The following is a 21,133-nucleotide window of genomic DNA, read 5'->3' as shown; positions in this document are numbered from 1 at the left end:
AAACAAGAAATTATGCAATCCAGAAGTTATAAGTTCCTATGGGAGTCTATGCTATGGTGCCGTTTTGCTTGGTCTAAGCCTCACAAACACTGGAAAACACATCAAGGGGATGCACACACACACACAAAGAAAAGAAAAGAAAATCTAAACAGAACATAACTGTCTTGTTTTGGAGTGTAGCAGAGCTCAGCAGCAGAGTACAAGAACAAATGATGAGCTGTTTATTTTAGACTGTTACAAAGCCCATAATAACATACATTCCAAAATGGAAACAAAGTATGGTCCACAATTGCCAAGAAACATACAAACAAGGACAGGGATACACACAGAGAAGCAGATGGACAGGTAGCAGTGTAAGTACAAAAAGAGGCTTTAATTATGCATACAGAGGCAATGAAAATCAAAGAAGAGGGGAAAGACTTGGGTAACCAAAAACAGCTGTTGCTAATCAAGGATAAGAAGCTACAGGAAGTAAAAGTAAATAGAAGACAGGAGAGGCAAATCAAAATAAAACATACTAATCTGAAAGACATCACTTTTCAAGTGTCTCACACAGACACTTGACAATACAAGGAGATAACACAGTGAGACTACACAAAACCAAGGATGACTCCCAAACAGAATCAAAAACCAAACTCAGAATGCGAGAAGAATCATAGAAATAAACAAAACTCAGTCCAAACAAGGAATCATAGTTAAGGCTCGGGAATAACAATTAAATATTGTCAAAAAACTCACAGTCATGAAATACATACCATGGATTATAACCAAACGAAGAATACTTAACAATAACAAAAAACAAACAAGCTCAGGGCTCAAAACGGACAACCATGACAATAACTAAAATAGCAAAGACAAAACTACTAAATTAAGTCTTTAGGATTAAAATTGTCTGTAACTATTGCTTACTGTCTTCAAACAACAGGTAAATTTTGCATAAGAAGAAAGTAAATAAAAGACTAAATGCAATATTTAAGTAACTGAGCCTAATATAAAAATGTTTCCTATTGACAAGTGTCCTATCAGTAATGTTTGAAGGTTTATCGATCTGGAGAAGTTAAAGTAAATTGTGGCTTTAAATTTTTAGTTGTAATATCTGTTTTCTGTCATATATCTGTAACACAGGGGATCACATTGTGATCCTGGGTGATGTCTGATATTTAGCCTCTCTATAAATTTCACAAACTCAAACTTTTGAAGACAGTTGATAAACGAAAAATAAACGTGGGAAGCTGTTGCAGCTGACTCCATATTCCTTATACAGCGGCCTTTTATAGAATACTAAAACAGTATTAATCCAATATACAGAATCATAAATGTGTTGCACTGTATTAATGCTACTATTATATGTTATATCTAAAAGTTTCCTTTATAAAAATCTGCCCATGTGACACGCTTTGTCATGAACTGTTTTTTGTCCCCACCGTGTGGTTGTTTGCCACCATCAACCAGGACCAGGTCCGTGTAGAGAAACTGTCTCTAGAGCCGAGAGAAACCACACGTTAGCGTATTTATTTTAATGAAAAAAAAGTTTTAAATGTTTAAAAGAATTTCTTTGTAATTTATTCTTTGTAATTTCCACCTTTAGCGTTTACTCTGCCTGTTGAGTTCATCGCTGGTAGCAAAAGCGGAACTTTGTCCTTGCTTCAGGATTTGAGCGGAGTGTAGACGGTGTAACACGCTGTCTAAGCAACAGCAGTGGAGACGAGTGCTTTTTGATGAAGCTTCAAGTGTTTGCAATTTTATGAAGAACAGCCTTTTAATTAATTCATAGCAACTCGAAGGAAGTCCGGTTGTTTCTGTTGTCATTGTGATTCAGCAGGTAGGAGAGACAACGGTTCCTCCTCGTTATTCTTCATTATGTTATACAGGCGATTCTGGTGGCTCGTACGATTGTGGACAGATCCACTCATCGTGGGCATGAATGTAGCAGTAATTTTAGATTTTTGATGATTTCTTGAAAGGGTTTTTTATTTAAATTTATTTCTTATTCATTTTTTTTTAAGGTTGAATGATTATGCAGCATACGTTTTTAGTAACTTTAACAAAGAAGAATTGGTTGCACAAGTATGGATTTATTTTGGATTTTCTCTGATCCACACAAATATTTACATACACTGACTTCAGTCTGTTAGTAAGTTGCGCTGAAGGCTCTAAAATGTCTTAACCAGATCAGACCAATGCCTGCTAACTTCCCATCAGTAATCATGGCTCATTATAAGTGGTAGAAGTGTCAGGAAACCAGCAAATTTAAATAAACTGCCAATTCTGCCAAGAAGAGTAGTCAAATACAGGAACTGTGGCAGAACTTTGTTGATGGCTAACAAAAGAATCTGGTCAAGTGCAACTTGCTAAGGGGTATTTAAAAATATTAGTTTGGGTACACATCTATATTTAAATCTGTTTGTATAATTTTTTCCCTGTGTGGATTTGAGAAATTCCTAAATGAACTCAAACTTGTGCACCTACTTCTTGTGTTTTAAAGTAGTTGGTGATGTATGTTGAACAATCATGACGAGTGTATGTAAACTTTTGATCACAACTGTATAATTCAGTGAATGTCACTTTTGCTGTTCTGGTAAAACTGTGGAGAACATTACATCTGCTGGTTTGTTTAGACTTGTAAACATTTCTCTATTATACAGTAAGTCCCTTTCTAAAAAATTCTCATAGGCCTGTTCAGTCATGTGTTATGACACAACTGAAGAAAATGTGCCTGAGTTATGTTTTTATTCATGGATTTCTTCGGCATATTGTTTAACTAATGTCATTAACCTTTTTCTCCAGATGTACTAAGTAATTATTATTATTATTTACTGTGCATATCTTCAGCAATATGTGTTTTGTGCTTATTGGTCAGGTCAGATAAACCTTGTGCACCTAAAACATAATTTCTGGCATGATGTTGGATGAGGATGATGATTGCCCAGAGTTGGTGCCCATCGACACACAGCCTGGTCCTCCCGTAGGGCAAATACCGGTCACTATCATCACAGGCTATCTTGGTGAGCGAGATCTGTATTACGAGCTGCTTTAATGAGCTTATAAAAGAGTTATAATCTGAGACTAAGCTGCAGGGTATTGTTTACTCAGCCTGTGTTACATCATAAGTATGGTACTAATATCACTCCTTATATGTTTCTGTATTTATTTATTCATAGGTGCTGGAAAAACTACACTCCTGAACTATATCCTTACAGAACAACACAACAAGCGGATTGCTGTCATACTAAATGAATTTGGAGAAGGTAGTAAACCGTTAATATGCCTCAGAGAAATCAAAAGCAGGCGTTATTTTTGCCTGTTTTGTTCTGTTTTCTTGGTGACAGGTGAATGATTGTTGTTGTTATTTCCTCTGATTTCCACTAGAGGGCAGCACAGTAACAAACTTACACTGATATACAAAAAGCCAAAGTTTTTCATCTAGATTTTTTAAAGTTAGGAACTGCATTTGAAGTATGGCATTGTTGCCTTCATTTATGTTCAGTCAAGCAGTGGACAGTTTTGTAGTTTAGCCTATTTACATTTGTGTTTTTATTAGTTTGATTGGTGTGAAAACCTCATTTGACATCTTTATAGATCTTGTAAATGTTGAATGTATTGGTATAAATTTCTAGGTGTGAATCGCTCATCTTTCCTCTTCTTGCAGGCAGTGCCCTTGAGAAGTCCCTTGCAGTGAGTCAGGCAGGAGAGCTATACGAGGAGTGGCTAGAACTGAGGAACGGCTGCCTCTGCTGCTCTGTCAAGTATGTAGAGTAGCTAAAGCCCATTTAGTGTTGAGTTAGCATTAAGAATATACATTTTGACTCATTTCTATTTCTAATAAGACGTTATAATACTACTACTGTGGTAATAATTGGTGCATTTTTATGTGAGATTGGAAAAGTATGAGATTTCTTTTCAGTGTGACAGCCATCTCCGATAAAACTCATAGTTTCACTCTGATTTTTCAGGGATATTATTATGCAATGATTTTTAAACACATGTATAATTTCTGGCACTATGGGTCCCACGATCAAAAAATAAATAAATAAATTATCCTCTCATTCACATTTTGTCAGATATAGAGGAATACTGAAGATATTGAAATATGAAATAATACAAAGAGGATCATGAATAAAAGTGTCTGCGAAGAAAAAATATGTTACAAATTTTGAATTTCTGAAGGTGTCGCCTTTTACATTACTTCAGCATCTTAACCAGCTACATAAGATATTCATAGGAAATAATTACTAGATATGTGCTATATGTAGTTTTTTTTAGTGTGATTTCTTGCGATCATAATGTTCTTTAGACCATCAGCATGTTGTGTGGGTTTACAGAAACAGTCCTTTTCAAGTTTCCAGCTTCATTAGTCCCCAGTTATTGCAGTCTTAGATCAGAGCCCACACCAATGCCTGCAACGTCCGGTCAGCGTCACCTTAACATAAACTTGCGAGAGGATACTCTGTGAATCATGTCTTCATCATCAAACTGTCGCAAAGAAACTGGGACATTAGACCTGTGGAAACCTGGACTTTGGTTTGATGAATTACCTTCAGTTGTGGTTTCTTTGTGAGTCACAAAGTGTGCGTTTCCGACCACAAAGCGTGAAGGAGGATGTGGGACTGATTTGTGCGTACAGTGAGGGTATAATTTGTGAGCATAGTTTTTTTTAAATAAACTAAAATACATCTGTTGTGTCTGTAAGGCTTATTTGACCAACAGGAAGATTAAGTGCTGTATCACTTGACCAGTTTGAATTGTTTTATATATTTATTGTTACTTTTTGCAAAAGTATTTATTGAGAGTGACCAACATGGACAGGATTAGGAATGGGTTTTAGTGTTAAAGTTAGAGAGGTGACGCTGACATGGTTTGGAAATGTGCAGAGGAGGGATAGTAGATATGTTGGATTAAGGATATTAGATTAGATTAGATAGAACTTTATTAATCCCTCGGGTGGGTTCCTCTGGGAAATTCGATTTCCAAAAAAGCACAGCACCGACAGAAGTTACAGAGTTACAGAATATTATATATATATATATAATACACACACACACACACACACACACACACATATATATATATATAAATACAGAGACAATATAAATAAAATATACGAAGGGGATAAATAGAATAAATAGGAATAAAAATAAAAATACAAGTGAATTGCACATTTCAAGTATTGAGTCTATTGCACCGTTGACTATTTACAAAAGTATTGCACAAAAGGTATTGTACAGTGAGGTGAAGAGGCACTACAGCTTAGTTGTTCCCCCCTCCTTTGTCCTCCTGTTTCCCCTCCCTCTCCCCTCCAGGGAGGAGTTAAACAGTCTGATGGCGTGTGGGACAAAGGAGTTTTTAAGTCTGTTAGTTCTTGTCTTTGGGAGAAGCAACCTGTCACTGAACAGACTCTTCTGGTTGTTAATGGCCGTGTGCAGAGGATGCCTGGCATTGTCCATAATGTCCATCAGTTTCTTTAATGTCCTTTTCTCTGCCACTGTCACCAGAGTGTCCAGCTTCATGCCGACCACAGAGCTAGCCCTCCTGATCAGTTTCTCCAGCCTGGATGAGTCCTTCTTTGCTGTGCTGCTCCCCCAGCACACCACAGCATAGAAAAGTACTCCAGCAACCACCGACTGGTAAAACATCCTCAGGAGCTTCCTGCAGATGTTAAAAGACCTCAGCCTCCTGAGGAAGTACAGTCGGCTTTGGGCTTTTTTATACAGGTGCTCTGTGTTGCATGACCAGTCCAGTTTATTGTCCACCCACAGCCCGAGGTACTTGTACTTGTTGACCACCTCCACCTCCTCCCCCTCTATCTGAACCGGCAGTGGACCTGCTCTAGACCTCCCGAAGTCCACAACCAGTTCCTTAGTCTTTGAGGTGTTGAGTTGCAGGTGGTTTGTGTGACTCCATGCGACAAAGTTCCTCACCAGACTTCTGTACTCCTCTTCCTGATCATCCCAGATACACCCCATGATGGCTGTGTCGTCTGCAAACTTCTGAATGTGGCATAATTCAGAGTTGTAGCAGAAGTCAGAGGTGTACAGGGTGAAGAGAAGAGGGGACAGCACAGTTCCCTGTGGTGCTCCTGTGCTGCTGACCACTGTGTCAGACGTGATGTCCTTCAGCCTGACGTACTGTGGTCTGTCGGTGAGGTAGTCGGAGATTGCATTTGTAGCTGCCAGGCAGGAGGAAAAGAGGAAGATCACTGAGAAGATTCATGGATGTAGTGAAGGAGGACATATATAGGGCTGGTGTGACATGTGTGAAATGAAGGCAGACGATCTGCTGTGGAGACCCCTAAAGGGAAAAACCTAAAGAAGAAGAAGAAGTGATATATGTTTCATATATTTTATATGTGAACTTACCTTATATCCTACATTCATAATTCTTTGTATATGGTATTGTTCTATAACAGGGGTGTCCAGTGAATTTTCCCAGTTGGCCTCCGTTGGGGCCTGATCAGAGCATCTTATCAGTGGCAGTTTATAAAAAGATAAAATGACTATTGAGCAGAATTGAGTTCCCCATTTTTGGTGTGGCCCTCCACAGCAAAACCCAGTTTCTCATGTGGCCTCCACTGCTCTGTAATGTAGAGATGATTGAAAATATATATAAAAATATAAACATAAATGAGCGGGTATTCAGTCCTTGATTTTGGCTGTTTTGTCAAATAAGAGTTTGTATTGTGTTTTCTTGGATAAGACGATAGGATGTCAATTGGCAAGTTAAATATAAGCTGTCTTTAGTTATTGGTCATTGGGTTTTTTTGTTTTGTTTTTTTTAAGGGACAATGGTCTCAAAGCCATTGAAAACCTGATGGAGAAGAAAGGAAAGTTTGACTACATCTTGTTAGAAACCACTGGACTTGCTGATCCAGGTAACATACTTTTTCATTTTTTTGGAGAAGTTAGAATATGTTGAGCATATATGTGTGTGTGTTTGTAGCTGATTTTAATCTGCAGCACAGGCAGCAAACATTCAGTTATTTGCTGGTTCTGTGAAACCTCAGTCACCAGCTGTTCCACCAGGTGGTGTGTGTGGGCTGGAAGCAGTTTTTTTACAGCCCCCCCCCCCCCCCCCCCCCCCCCCCCACACACACACACACACAGATGTCATGTCATGAACGTCAGATCTTATTTTTTCGCAGTCTCTGTGTCTGCCAGTCGGTTATTGATTGATTTTTATCATAAATCTTAAATTCACAATTTCAGCTGCTGCGTTTTATATCCTGAATGCTAGAGAAAGTTGAACACACCAGTTAAAGTTTTTCAAGTCATGTAAAGGTAAAGATTGGTGTAAACTAGAACCAACAAGGGATGATGGTTGATTCTAGTGTCTTGGCCAGCTCGGGCCTATCTCTGTGGTTTTTGTTCTTCCTGTGCTTGCGTGGGTTTCCTCTGGCTTGCACAGATTTATTCTGTGTTTGAATGCACTGTTTGCATGTATGGTTAAATATGGCTTTGGTCAGTAAGGCTAGAGTAGTGCTAAATTAATGTCAGTCTACTTCCAGTACTGTTTTGACAGGCTAAACGATCTGTTTTAGTGAGATAAAATTCTTGCCTAGAAGTTTTAACCCTCTCAAGGTGGGCGTTGCAGATTTGCAACAGTTAAAAACTAACAACCTGATTACCCCACATACATATTTTATGAGATTTTATTTTATTCAGAAGTACCACTGCAGGACTTGGTTGTGCATTAGCAACAAAAAGTTTAATTTGAGCCTGAGAGGGTTAAAAAGTGAACCATAATTCTTTATTTAGGTTTCTGTATCGTTATGGTAACAGTGTCTCTCTCTGCCTTGCTACACCACATCCCCTTCCTGATGCAACCCCAGTTGAACCAGCTTCTTCTTGCCGAGCAAATGTATTAACCACTGCACTAAGACGTTTACTAGGGATATTCATCTCAAGTTTACCATTTTATAACTAACTGCTGTGATAGTATTGCTATCCATTCATTGCTTAGGCTTGAATCACAAAATCAGTGTTGGGCTATAACAAGGCGAGTGCTATAACATTTGGGATGTGCCACTAAATGACAGGTGTCAGGCGCTAATGGCTTACACAAAAGACAGAACCAACTGAGCACGCTCAGAGTGGGTCTAGGGATCGCGTCTCTGCCACGTCATTGGCTTGTTACGGACGAGGACAGGTCTGTCATTGGCTCTGGCAGTGCTGTCAGTCATAAAGACTCCCAAGGGGATTATCTCATTTCTTTCAAGAAGAGGCTGGATGAGTTATGTGAAACATGCCACTCAAAAACAGTGTTTTCATTACACGTGCATCAAATATTTACAATGCTTTCTTATTCTGGCTTGGCACTTAGACAAAGGGAGCTATGTGAACAAGCAGTGGCTGGCATGGTAACAGAGGGTCTTGTAATAACCACGTCCTCAGGAAAATAGAAACAAGTCAAATGTACGAGAAGGACAGGAACAACTGAAGGCTTCAGATATTGGTTTTGTTTAAAACACAGACAAAAAATGCATGAAAGGTTTGTGAGAATAATTAAAGTGTTTACTACATATTTGCTGGTTCTTTTGTTCAAATAAAAGACGTACTATTAAGATGTCTTGAATCTGTGGAAATTGTGATAGCTAAAGCATTTTCAAATAAATCAGAAAGAAAATTGTCAGTGGATCTAGCCCTTGGTATCAGACACTTTGCATTTCCTCTGACAGGAGCTGTGGCCTCCATGTTCTGGGTTGATGCAGAGCTTGGCAGTGACATCTATCTGGACGGTAAGAGATATGTAATGATGTAAGTTTGTACTTTGGCGCTTTTGCTGTGTCTGTCAGGTTTTTTGACTTTGCAGCTGTAAAGCCCATCACACATCTACTTCCTATGTAGAGATAAACAGAGATAATGGCGTCTTTGGTGAGGCGTGAAATCACATTTCAAATGTTTACGTTTTATTGCACCCTTCTCTAGTTGCGTGCACATATTGTAAGTCTTTCCATTTGAATGTGTTTGCCTTTATTGTGTTTGTAAAGACGGAGAATTAAAAGTATAAAGCAACAGTTTAAAAACCAAATAGTTTAAGAAACGTATTTTTCATCAGGTGCATGCACACTTGCGTCATGTAAGGTAAATGTGAAAGCCTCCACTCTTAACACTCTTTAGCAGTTGCTTTCACTGTTAATGTACTGCTGCACGTGTTTCTGCTATGTCACACTGTGTCGCGCGCGCACACACACACACACACACACACACACACACACACACACACACACACACACACACACACACACACACACGGAGCAGAGAACTGCAAACAGCTGACATTTGTGGCTGGATTTCTATCTGTTTTGGTGCTCATGCAAACAGCCTTTAACTACACTAAACACTTTCTTTAGTTAAAAATTGTTCTGAATTTGATTAATTGCAACTTTTTCACTGCAGAGTTGATTAATTTGAAAATCCCAGCACAGATCTTATTATTCTGTACAAATAACATGATAATAGTGTTGTCAGTATAAAGATCCTAATGTAAACTCTGGTGTGTTTACTTAAGCTTCTCTGGTCCCTTATGTGTATAACTACTACTACTATTACTACCTGTTCTGTACCATTAAAAACAAAATTTGAACGGAATTAAAATATTCTTAAAGGCTAAAATTTAGGTTTTCTGTTTCGGGCCTATGAAGCTCAAATTGCAGAATAAATGTGATTTTAAAAAACATGATCACACTGGCTTAAATTCTGCGTGTTTTTTTTATTTTTTTTATTTTTTTTTTTATAGCGATGACGTACATTCGACAAAAGTATTGGGGCACACCTTTTAATCCTTGAATTCTAGTCTTCTCAGTCCTATTTTCAAAAGTACATAAATATAAAACAGAGCACCTCACCATGCGGTCTGCCTTTACAAACATGAAAGAATGGGTTGTTCTAAAGAGCGCACTGAATTCATTCATTCATTGCAAAGTGGAACTGCTTAACAACCAACTGGCAGCAGGTCAGCGAGTGCTGAGGTGGATGCAGCCTCAATAACTGACATTAACATCAGCATGAAACCTGTGCACCGGGAGCTTCACGGCATGGGTTTTCACGGGTGAGCAGTTCCTGTAGGTGTTATATTTGGGTGGAGCTGTACTTTTGTCCATGTAGTGTATCTGACTTGGCCAAATTGTGTCTACTTTAAATGGTACCTTGGTTCTCACGCTCAATACTCAGCTGTCTACTCTGTTGTTACAGGCTACAAAACCAAAAGCTCAGACAGACAAAACCAAACACCAACAGGCAGCTGCTGCACAGAGAGGACAAGCACAAGTTGTGGTTTCGCCTTTAATTCACTAATCCTCGATATGTGGTGTTTTTGTCTCTCCTAGGCATCGTCACTGTCATTGATGCCAAGTATGGACTGCAGGTTTGTGTTGTGTACTTTTGAGTAGCTTTGAGACATTTAGTACTAAAATAATTACTCAAGACAGACAAGATGTTCAAGAAACGGTCTGCAATGAGCATTTGAGTTTAATAATTTGGGAGATTTTGAACTGTTTAATAAGTTCACTTTGCATTGTGGGGACATTCTGATTGATCTTTCACACTGAATAATTAATAATAGGAAGAAAATAACTGTTAGTTGTAGTCTTGACCATGTCAGTCAGCTTCAGTGCAAATTCTGAGTAGTAGCTAAACTCATTTAGTGACTTTTTGGTGCTAAACTTGTGCAGTTGTTTGTTAACCTGCAGTAAACAGCAATAGATACGCAGTCACATCCTGCCCCCTTTGTGCTACTTAAAAGGAGTGGGGCAAGTGACATCTAGATAATGGGCTCTAATTTGAAGGTGTCATACTCACTGAGGTGACACATTTCATGGCCTAGGCGCTGTCCTCTCCTCAAAGGCAACGTGAAGAAACTCCTGACAGAAAGACAGGGGATTTAAATCTTAGTGAAAGAGTAATGGATATCAGAGATGTGACCATGTAATAGGAATGTCACATCCACTCACCTGTCTCTCCTTTCATCTATCTCATCAAATATCTGTCTGTCCTAAATTTATATAAATCTATCTGCCCCTGACTTTTCAGTCCCAGGAGAGAGGATGTCAGATAAAAGCAGCAATTGGTCATTCTATTAGGTTTTATTTAATACATTTTTTGTCATTCAGTCCTCTAGAGACAAAGCTGTGGTGATTCAGCCGATGACAGATTAATGTCACACTGGCACTAAGGGTCAGGACCCAGATTAACACCTCCTGCTCTCCCTGTTATTACATATTAAGCTGTTTTGGAAAATGCAGCACCCCCAGTGCAGTCTTTTGTGTCCCATCCAGCAAGAAGAGGAGATAAAAAGAAAATGGAAAGTGATCTCCCGTGGTTCCACGTGTTAAGAAAATCACTTAATTTGCAGATATTAAACGCAGGCCTTTCTTATCTATCTCAGTGTCACATTTTTGTACATATTAGCTATTCTGATTCTTGAAAGAACGCATAAAGCATGAGCAATGCAGCCCCTTTAAATTCTTATTATTATTTGTCATTTTGACGTTGCATTTGTAACTTATCTCCACTTTTTGTTAGCAACTAGCAGAGGAAAAAGCAGATGGACTTGTCAATGAAGCAGCCAGGTAAGTTGGCTGTATTTTTTTTTAAATAATTTCTTTGGAAGCAGGAGCCATTTATTGTCTTTGCAAAGCTATGCTAACAAACTTTATAATTACTGTGCAGACATGAATAGGGTGGATTTCCCAAAATTACAGACAGAACCAACCGCACAGTATCGCCATCATCAAGCTTTTATGACTCAATGTGGACTCTGCTCTCGTCGCGGCTCTGTGTTTGTCTCCCAGCTTGTGTCTTACAGCAGCTGTGTGCTGTTGTCGTTGAACAAATATGCTGATGACAAAAGAGCAGTTGCGTGACCTTTTGCATCCTTTGTCTTTGTGTATTCACCTCTAAACTAAACAGTGCTCAAGTCTCACTTGAGTTTGCTGTGCATTTCACGTTGCTACACATTAAGACTTACTAATACATGCCCATGCTACTGTATTATTTAGCCTCTTTTTTCCGCTGGAAAATTGACACACTTAATCACAATGAAAAGAGGTGCGGTAGATGGTTGCCGGTCATGTATAACTTAACTTTTGTGGTTGTCAGTGTCGGTTTTATTTCTGTTGCACACTTGAAAGCAACAAGGTTGGTCAAAGTGCTTTACAAGTTAATCTCAAACAAACAAGATAAAACCACATATCAATGAAACAAAACCAGTCAAACTGACTAAAAACAAGTTGGAAAAAACCAAACAAACGCCACAGCGTAAAACACCTGATGGGAAAATGAGCTTGAAAAAATGCCATGGTAAAAGCATTCATTTTAAGATGGGATTTAAAAATATCTCGACTAGATGTTCTAAATGCAGTTTTAGGATTATATAAGTCGAGCAGCTGGTTAAGAAGTAGCACCAAAAGTGAGTAAAAGAATCCTAAAATCAATTCGAAAATGGGCAGGGCCCTGTGTAAACCTGCTAAGACTGGAGTTATGTGATCATGTTAAAGAGATGTGCAGCAATATTTAGGACTAACTGGAAGCAAAGGAGAGATTAATGTGTGCACAATCAAATTACAGAGAGTTACAGTAGTTTAATCCAGAGGTGATGATGCAATGATAAGTTGGAGGAAGTTGAGATTTTACTTTGGCAATTTGAGATAACCAATAAGAACTGGTCTTAACAACTGTGTTCACTTGCTTCTCTAATATAAAATAAACTGACTAAAAACTTCTGTAGATGTACATCAAATATTAATGTTGTGAAAGGTGTTGCAGGTGCATAAATACTAGAAATGCTCTTTTAGCCAGTTGCCAGGCAAGATCATGACTGCATAATATCTGATTATAGATAAGAACCTTCATGGGACTGAGGTGTACCTGTGTGTCAGGTTTTCTACACTTCTTTGTGGGTTTTGTTTTGTTTTTTGTCCATTGTTGGTGTCATAGAAAATTTAAAGTGCGTGTTCACTTGTCACATGAACTCAGCGTTGTCTTTATTATCCTTTCAGACAAATTGCTGTTGCTGACTTGACCATTATCAACAAAACAGACTTGGTGACGGAGGAGGAACTAAAGGAAGTCAAAGACACTGTCAGGTCAGCATTCAATATTTTGTCCTGGTTGTCATCTCCCTATTTAGGTGTCTGTAGAGTGGATATGTGTAAAGTTTATGGTTTCTCTGACTTCAGGTCTATAAATGGGCTCGTCAAGATCATAGAAACCCAAAGATCAAGGTGAGTGGTAAGGTATAGGGAATCGTGTTGTGAGAAAGGGTTAAGTGGCTTCTCTGTGGCCTGGTCCCCTGCTGTGTTTGGTGTGACTCCTGCTCAGATCTTTGTGTCAAAGATAAAGCTGTTCAGACGTGACTTGCACATGTACAAACACAAACTGCTGTGACCTGAGTAAACACCAAACCCCTGCGTGGTGTCCAGTTTCCCACAAGGCTTTGCTCTCTGACCCCAGGTCTGCATATGTGCGAATGCGCATGCATCCAAATATGTGTGCGCACGCACCCTGCTGTGCGTTATTGAACCCAGGTAGCATCTGGCTAACACAAGCATAACTCCTTCAGAGTTCAGAACTGGGTGAGCAGATGAAAGACGCCATGCAGCGAGGGGTTAACCGAAAAAACATTGTCAAAACTTTTGGGGGTTTTGTGCCTAATTCAGCTGACTTGGTTACTTTGTTTTAGAAAAGTTTAAATGTCTGGCTTAATTTATTGATTTATTACTCAACTTGGTGTGGAATTTAAATTAAACTAAAGAATAAAATAAAATAACTTGTGATCTTTGTCTGCAGGGTTGATCTCTCTGAAGTGTTGGATCTGCATTCCTTCGACAGTAAGGACGGAGCAAAGTGAGTCAGTTTAATGTAACTCAAGTTATTATTGAAAGCCAAACATAACATCAGTGTAGATAACTGGTACACGTGTAAGTGCTGCATGATTATTGACATCCTCATATGAAGAAACAGATTTTCAAAATAAAGCTTAAACTAAAGATGATACAAATATTTATGTTGAGGTGTTTACGGTATGTTACTGAGAATAAGAACTGACGTGAAACCCTAAAGAAATTCAAGAAAATATATTGACATAAAAGCATTTCAGAGCTGAAATCTTTCTTTGGCACTTTATTAATGCATTGTCCAGTTTATGTACTGCTCACTACTTATATCTGTTGTCCTCATCTCAAAAACTTGCAGTCCAAGGATAAAAACATAATAATTTTGATGCCACTGATGGCCTCTGTTGCTACTTTGAACTGTCTACCCAGCAGTCCTGATACCGTGGTGACCATGTTTCTCCCTAATTAACAGACTCTTTTATTGAGCATCCCTCTGTTACACCACAGGATGATCATCACATTGTATCCCCTGTAGAATGCCATTATAATGAAAAGAATCAGTGTTCATCCCTTCATGTGAATGTGTTAAAGCTCTCTTACATGCTGTCTCTGGGCCAGCTGCAGAGGATTAGTGCTGTGTGTGTCCATTGGCTCCCGAGGAGTTTCCCTTGTCCCAAAAGATAGCTCCTTTACCCCTGCCTTTGAGATCACGGGCCCCGCCTCCCTTCAATCCCATGCTGGCTGTTTGAAGCGGCCCCCCGCCGCTCAGCCTGTGTGGCACTAACAGCACGCAGGGCTCAAGCAGCTGGACACAACATTTAGCCTCCTTGTGAGGTCAGGGAGAAGTGGGGGCACAAGGGCTGTAGTTTGTTTGGAAGTGTTGGTGGGTGTTCTGTAGGATTTAATTGGCATTTCTAAAGCCTTTGCAAGTCTGTTTAGAGCTGTAATTAAGCACAGCATACATTGCATTATACTTTGAGATCAAACACAAAGAAGAAATCTCTAAAGTCCACTTCTTTTCTGTAGAAGATTAGGAGGAAACAGATAAAAGTCATCAGTAGGGTCAAGTACATTTGCAGTTGGTTAACCTTTATTTAATAATGAAGGCCATAATGATAATGTTTTTGCAATAGGCAGTAATACATAAAAGTAAACATACCACAAAATCAGAATTAAACTTTGCAGCTTTCGAGACAACGGAGATGGTTCCAAGCATTTTTTCCAGATGCCATTTTTAGATAGAAGCTTAAACCTGTCTGGCTGGTTAACCTCAAAAACAAAGCAGTGGCTTCTTATGAGCTCAGCATCAGTGTTTGATTGTTATTGATCACTCCTGACCAACTCTGGAGGAAAAAGTGAATTCTTTTTTCTGCTTGTGTTTTTTTTTTTTTTTTTTTTTAATGAAATGAAATAATTCCAAGTATAGCAGCAAACTTCATAACTTGTGCTTCATCTTAAAGTCCATTGAGGGGATCCCACTGTCCGCAGTAGGAAGCACTGCAATAAGCAATAAACCCCTTAGATTAACTGTTACCAATTTAAAATAATAACAGTGTGAGATCAACACAAACAGGTTCTTAAATGTCCCGCGACGTCAGCTATCAGAGAAGAGGACACACAGTACAAAAATAGTAGAGGCAGCTCCAAAGGCACAAAATGTAATTGGTGGTCTAACATAACATAATATGCAAAGAGTATATATATATAATTAGATTAAATTAGATTTTTTAAAATTTTGCTTCTGTACACCACTGCAGTGGGCTTTAAGTCAAAACAATGGGGTTAAACTATTGCATTAACTGTTTAGGAATTACAGATATTATCCACAATCTCCCATTTTCAGAGGCTCAAATGTAATTGGACAAAGAAATAATTTTTTTAAGTAATTACTTTTTAAATTTTTATTTAAAAAACACTGGTCAATAACTCCCAACACTGTTTCTCCCCCTGCTCTGCTAAGCTTTTACTGCAGCTGCCTTCAGTTGCTGCTCATTTGTGGATTTTTCTGCCTTCAGCAGCTCTGGATGCTCTGTTAGGTTGAAACCAGGTTACTGACATGCACTGTGGACCTCATATATAGAGTTTCCAGTGTACAGTTACCAAATATCAAAGTTCATCACTTAGAATCATCTTTAGATCTTTTAGCTGCTTAATCTGTCATGAAATAATAAGAAAACGGGTCTCACCTGGCTGTGAAACTACTCGACAGTCCTATTATGTTTAAGCCTCTGAAAAACAGGAGGCTGTGTAAAAAAAGAAAAAAAGAAAAGAAAATGTCTGTAATTCCTAAATAGTTCATGATGTAGTTTTGTTACACCCTTTGAATAAACGCTGAAAGTCTGCACTTCAACCATTTCATTTAAAATCCAATGGGGTGGCGTACAGAGGCAAAACTGCAAATACTCTACTGTAATATTTTAAAAATGAGGTTGATTTACTTTATCTGTTTTTATCTGAGTGTCACAAAAAATCTATGTAAAACCATAATTTCTCTTATCTCGAAGTCTTGCAGAGAAACTCCAACTTGTCAAACCTACAAGAGCACATCTTGACAAGGTATTGTCTCTTTCAGTTGATTTATTTCCTGTTCTTGAGCTTTGTACACCACTGGGAGTTTTTCTTGTTTTGTTTGCTAATTTATTTCAACACATCATTTCCTACGGGAGAAAGAGGGCTTCATTGTCCTCAGGCTAAAACTCTGCCCTGCATTCCCCTGGGCTGTCTCACTGTAGTGAAAAATCCCTTCCCGCAATGCTTTTTGTGATTAGATCAACTTGAGGCTTTTGATGTTTTTTATGACATTTTAAACAAACCCTGACTGAGTCATACACAACTTAACATTCACAGCTGACAGACTTGCAGTACTGAGCAAAAGTTGAAAGTCGGTCTTTGTTTCTTTATATTTTGGTAGGAAAATGTGGAATAGGTGCAGTGATTTATTGAATCATGCACGTAAATACAATATTTCCACATTACTTCAGTAATATTGAGGTCCGGGCTCTGGGGAGGCCAGTCCAAGACTAATGGTCTTCTAGTGTGTGCTTTTCTATCCATGTATGCTTTTACTTGACTGCCAGTGTGTTTGGGATCATTGTCATGCTGAAAAAATGAAGCTGTTGCCGATCAGATACTTTCCAGATGGTATTGCATGGTGGATCAAAATCACACTGTACTTTCCTTCATTTGTAATTCCATCAATTTTGACATGATGCCCAACACCACTGGCTGGAAAGTAGCTCCAAATCATGACAGAGCCTCCATCGTGTAAACACTCACTGCTGTATCTCTCTGCTGACCTCTGCCTTATACACTGATGAGAATTTGTACCAAAGCTTCATCATGCCATCAGACCTGTTGCCACTTGTTTTTCAGCCCAGTTCTTTCTATTTGGCACACAACAGCCGTTTGCAACCCTTTCAGAAAGCCTGAACAACTAAATATATAGAGAACTTGAGGGTCGCTCAAGAATTTTACGCAATATTGTGTGTTGACTAGATGATCACGACACTGGCAAGAATCTTCTCTGCGTTTTGTGGCGTTATAGTTGTTTAAACAGAATCCATTTATGAATCCAGGATGTTGGATATGAATACAAAATATAAAGTGTAACTCTAATCACAATTGTCTCTTGAGCTGATTTGTTTTCATATTAAATAATATTTGGCAAAACTTTGTTTCTTCCAGGGTTAGTTTCACATGGATATGCTCATCAGTTAATAGATCGTATGCTTCCTTTAAGCAATTAGGTCTCTTTCTGTTGTCACTTGTGCTTTATACCCATGAACTTTTATCACAGGATGAGGAGAGATTAGGGTTATTTGTGTGGGTAAATCACAGCATTGTTGTCTTTTTCTCTCAGGCTTCCTTTCCCGCATGAAGCTCAACAGGCACACTCTCAATCCCCTCCACCTCTTCTCCCCCCATGTTGCTCTTTTCATGTAAATGAGAATGCTCTTATTCTGTTGTTATACTAAAAGACAAGGAAGTATATAACTTTAACACTTTGACACAAAACCCCTCAAATATCTGCAAAGTGCCCTTTAAATGCTGTGAGGAAGTATGGAGGGGAGGGACTGTGTTTCTGTGTGAGAGAGAGGAAAAAGAGAGAGGGGGGGGGGGGGGGGGGGGGGGGTGATAAAAAAAAAAAGGAGTGTGGAGCTGGGTTTCAGGTGCCACACGGGGTCGTGTTGTTTCTCACGTTCATTTACAAAGTCATCAGTTTGGGTGCTAGAAAAACACTTCTTTTGTTTAGCTTTCATTACGACTTTGCTAGTTTCAGTAAACTGAAAATTTATGTGAATTTGTGTTTGAAGTAAATCCCATCAGTTCTGCTCAGGGCACAAACGTATAGAAACCAAGCATGTTTGAAGTATATACTTTTAATTTTAAAAGTAATAATATTTTTCTAATTATATGTTTGATTTTGATATTGTATGTTGCATCCTCAGAGTATTTTAACTGTGACCTTTGAAATTGCTGGGGATTTGTCTGAGGACGCCTTGAACGCCTTCATCCAGGTGAACACGCTCTTCATCATTCATATCTCTGCTGTTATTGCTAATTATATGCAAAACGGCAACGTCCTTTGAATTTATTTTCCTCCGTTTCAGGATCTGCTGTGGGAAAAGATTTTCTGTAACAAAGACGGGCAGCCGATGAGCGTCATCCGCTTAAAGGTACAGCACAACACAATAGACACCCCGGTGGCGACAGTGATCAATAATGTCAGCCTTATTAACTACTGTAATCAGTTCCAAATGTGTGGTTAATGTGTCACCGGTGTGTTTTTTACAGGGCATAGTGTCGTTTGCAGATAAAGGCCACCAAGTGATGCTGCAGGGGGTTCACGAGCTGTACGAGCTGAATGAGACGCAACAGCTCTGGGAGAACCCGCGAATAAACCGGCTTGTCTTTATAGGTGAAGACGCACACACACTTTTTTGTGTTTATGCACCTCATACCACTCTGGAACAGTATCACACTCCAGCTGTGTTTAGCTGACTCTGTGGGTTGCTTTGAAAAGCTGTAAAAACAACTTTGTTGATGTTGAGACTTTTGCTCATAGAAACTATTTTTACTCTACCGGTTTACTTTATTCTGTGTTGTAACTTGATTTTGTATTAACAGCACTTTAATTTACTGTGATTCCTCCTACTTTTGATTTATTTATCTCTATTTTATTGTAAATCACTTTGACTGCATATCAGTGAAAAACACAATTTTTGCTTTCTTACTACTTAAAATTCAGCATGTTGCATTAAACGATTAAAATGGTCTTTTGTTATAGATTTTTAAATCATTCTCTGTGCCAGTATTGACTACATGGAGATAGTTTACTAACGTTTATTCACCATTGTAAAATTGTTTTTCTGGTTATAAAAAAAAAAAAATCATAAATTTTCTTTGCGTCCTAGTTTTCTGTCTAGCTTACTTATTGGTCATTAATAACCAAAGGACGTTACTGTAAATGGAGGCATTTTATCTGCAGTGGAAAAAACTCCTACACTTTTCATATCTGTGTGTGGCCAAACTTTATTAAAATCCACTTTGTTTTGCAGGAAGGAACCTGGACAAGGACATTCTGCAGGAAAAGTTTGTTTCTACAGTGCTACTCGGCTCAGAGAAAAATTAGCTTCAAGCCCTTTTTTCCTCTTCTTCGCTTCAGATTTTGACTCTGGAGCAAAAGCGTTGGGACTGGCTGTCCTGCGATTGTCATTCAGACTCCTTTTCTATATGAAGATTTGGTAGATCAGAGGGTGGATAAAGTGTTTAGGCACTAGTGTCCATCACAGCCTGCTTTAAAAGCTACGTTTAGAAGGAGTTGTAGATTCTGACCCTGAAAATTTACCCAAAACAAGTCCAGTGATTTAATTAATCCATTGCATTTTTAGAAAGTTTTATTTAATAAAATAAACATATTTACAAAGTTAGGAGCCAACCCAGCAATGCACATGCTCTGCTACTTGGGGAATGGATGGTACTTGAAGTGGTCCTACCTATGTTTCCCACTTTGAATATGTGGATTTTAAATTATTCAAAATAAACGTTTGTTTTTCTTCTGAAGTATGTATTCTACTGATTTCCTGATAAACCTACTCAAAACAATTGTTTTTCATCAGTTTCCTGGTAAAATAGCATCACTGCTTGTAAACATTGTTCTGAATAGATAAATGTAAGTAGCACGGTTTTCTTTAAATTAATTTCCTTTTCAAAAAATACACTGTGTCATTTATTTTCTTTTGAATAATGCAGTTATTTGACAATACTGTGAGGGGCGCGCCTCACAGTATTGTCAAATAATAGCGCTTGCAGCTTTAGTTGATGATTGTAACACTTGACAAATTCGCCCTTGACAAATACAGCTACTCTATTTTTATTTTTTATTTTTGGTATTTGTTACTTAAGCCTTCATTGATACAGGTATGTGAGAACCATCTCTTGCGCGCACAGTAGGTCCTGTCAGGTGAAGAAATGGGTGGAGTTTCCCCAACTTCGTCATTTGCAATGGAGATGCTACAGCAGCGCTGTTTTAGCACATGTCTGATGTCGGCCAGGTTTGCTTTAAGAACGGCTTTGCATTACATTTGTCGCGATTGTAAAACCAAGGTGCGCGCAAACACAAAGCGCACAGTGCAGCTGTGCCGTTTCCGACTGCGATTCTGATGCTGATGGCCTCGTTAAGGCGACTGCTGCAGCTTTTCTTAACTGGCTGCGGGAAGCCCTACCATGGCCATTTTCATGGTCAAACCACCCACGGGCATCCAGAGGTGGCAAACTAAACGAACCCACAGGGGGTTCCGAGTGAGAAAGCCTTGATTTCTTATCACGTGCTAGACCTGGTGTTAAAATTCTCAAGACACCCCCCCACACGCACACACCACTCTGCTGCTGTGCGATTTGTAATATAAAATGTAAGTTTTAACTTGTTATTTGTTTCTTAGAACAAGACAGTTACAGGTCGATGAAGAATCAAAGATTTCGATACCGGCAACCATAAAGCGAAAAAAACAAACAAACCCAAACCCAACAACTAGTAAATCAGATGCAATGTTTTTTGTATAAGAGTGTGTGTGCGCGCGCGCGCCGCGCAATTTGACTTGTCTCCGCTTCCAGGATTTGTATAACTGAAATAAAACGCGTAATAAACACAATAATAACATACTGGCACCGTGGTGTTTCTATGTATTGTGTGAATGGGCCTTACGCACATCAGGACCACGCAATCCCCCTTTCCTCATTTGTTTGCTTCCCGGGGCTCCCCGCGGTGTAAGGCTACTCTGATAGGTCCAGAGGGTTAATGGGACT

The 21,133-nt window shown here is 38.9% G+C and overlaps 1 protein-coding gene across 2 annotated transcripts; it reads left to right on the top strand.

Annotated features, from left to right (window-relative positions):
* The first annotated feature begins 1,658 nt into the window (after nt 1-1,658).
* Nucleotides 1,659-20,987, top strand: cbwd (COBW domain containing). 2 transcript variants are annotated; one of them, XM_080893605.1, is made up of 16 exons: nt 1,659-1,822; nt 2,866-3,005; nt 3,162-3,248; nt 3,650-3,746; nt 6,777-6,868; nt 8,672-8,731; nt 10,322-10,359; nt 11,517-11,563; nt 12,992-13,078; nt 13,172-13,216; nt 13,782-13,838; nt 16,333-16,384; nt 18,277-18,345; nt 18,439-18,504; nt 18,623-18,746; nt 19,387-20,987. In XM_080893605.1, the coding sequence occupies exons 2-16, from the start codon at nt 2,900-2,902 to the stop codon at nt 19,458-19,460; spliced, it is 1,101 nt and encodes a 366-aa protein (XP_080749731.1). In that variant the 5' UTR covers nt 1,659-1,822; nt 2,866-2,899; the 3' UTR covers nt 19,461-20,987. The 2 variants fall into 2 exon arrangements, with proteins under 2 accessions (XP_080749731.1, XP_080749730.1); XM_080893604.1 differs by having other exon boundaries at nt 1,660-1,822; nt 2,861-3,005.
* Nucleotides 20,988-21,133: the final 146 nt, after the last annotated feature.

The sequence above is a fragment of the Rhamphochromis sp. 'chilingali' genome, assembly GCF_963969265.1.
Source record: "Rhamphochromis sp. 'chilingali' genome assembly, chromosome: 10".
NCBI lineage: Eukaryota > Metazoa > Chordata > Actinopteri > Cichliformes > Cichlidae > Rhamphochromis > Rhamphochromis sp. 'chilingali'.
This window is presented reverse-complemented; position numbering and strand designations above follow the sequence as displayed.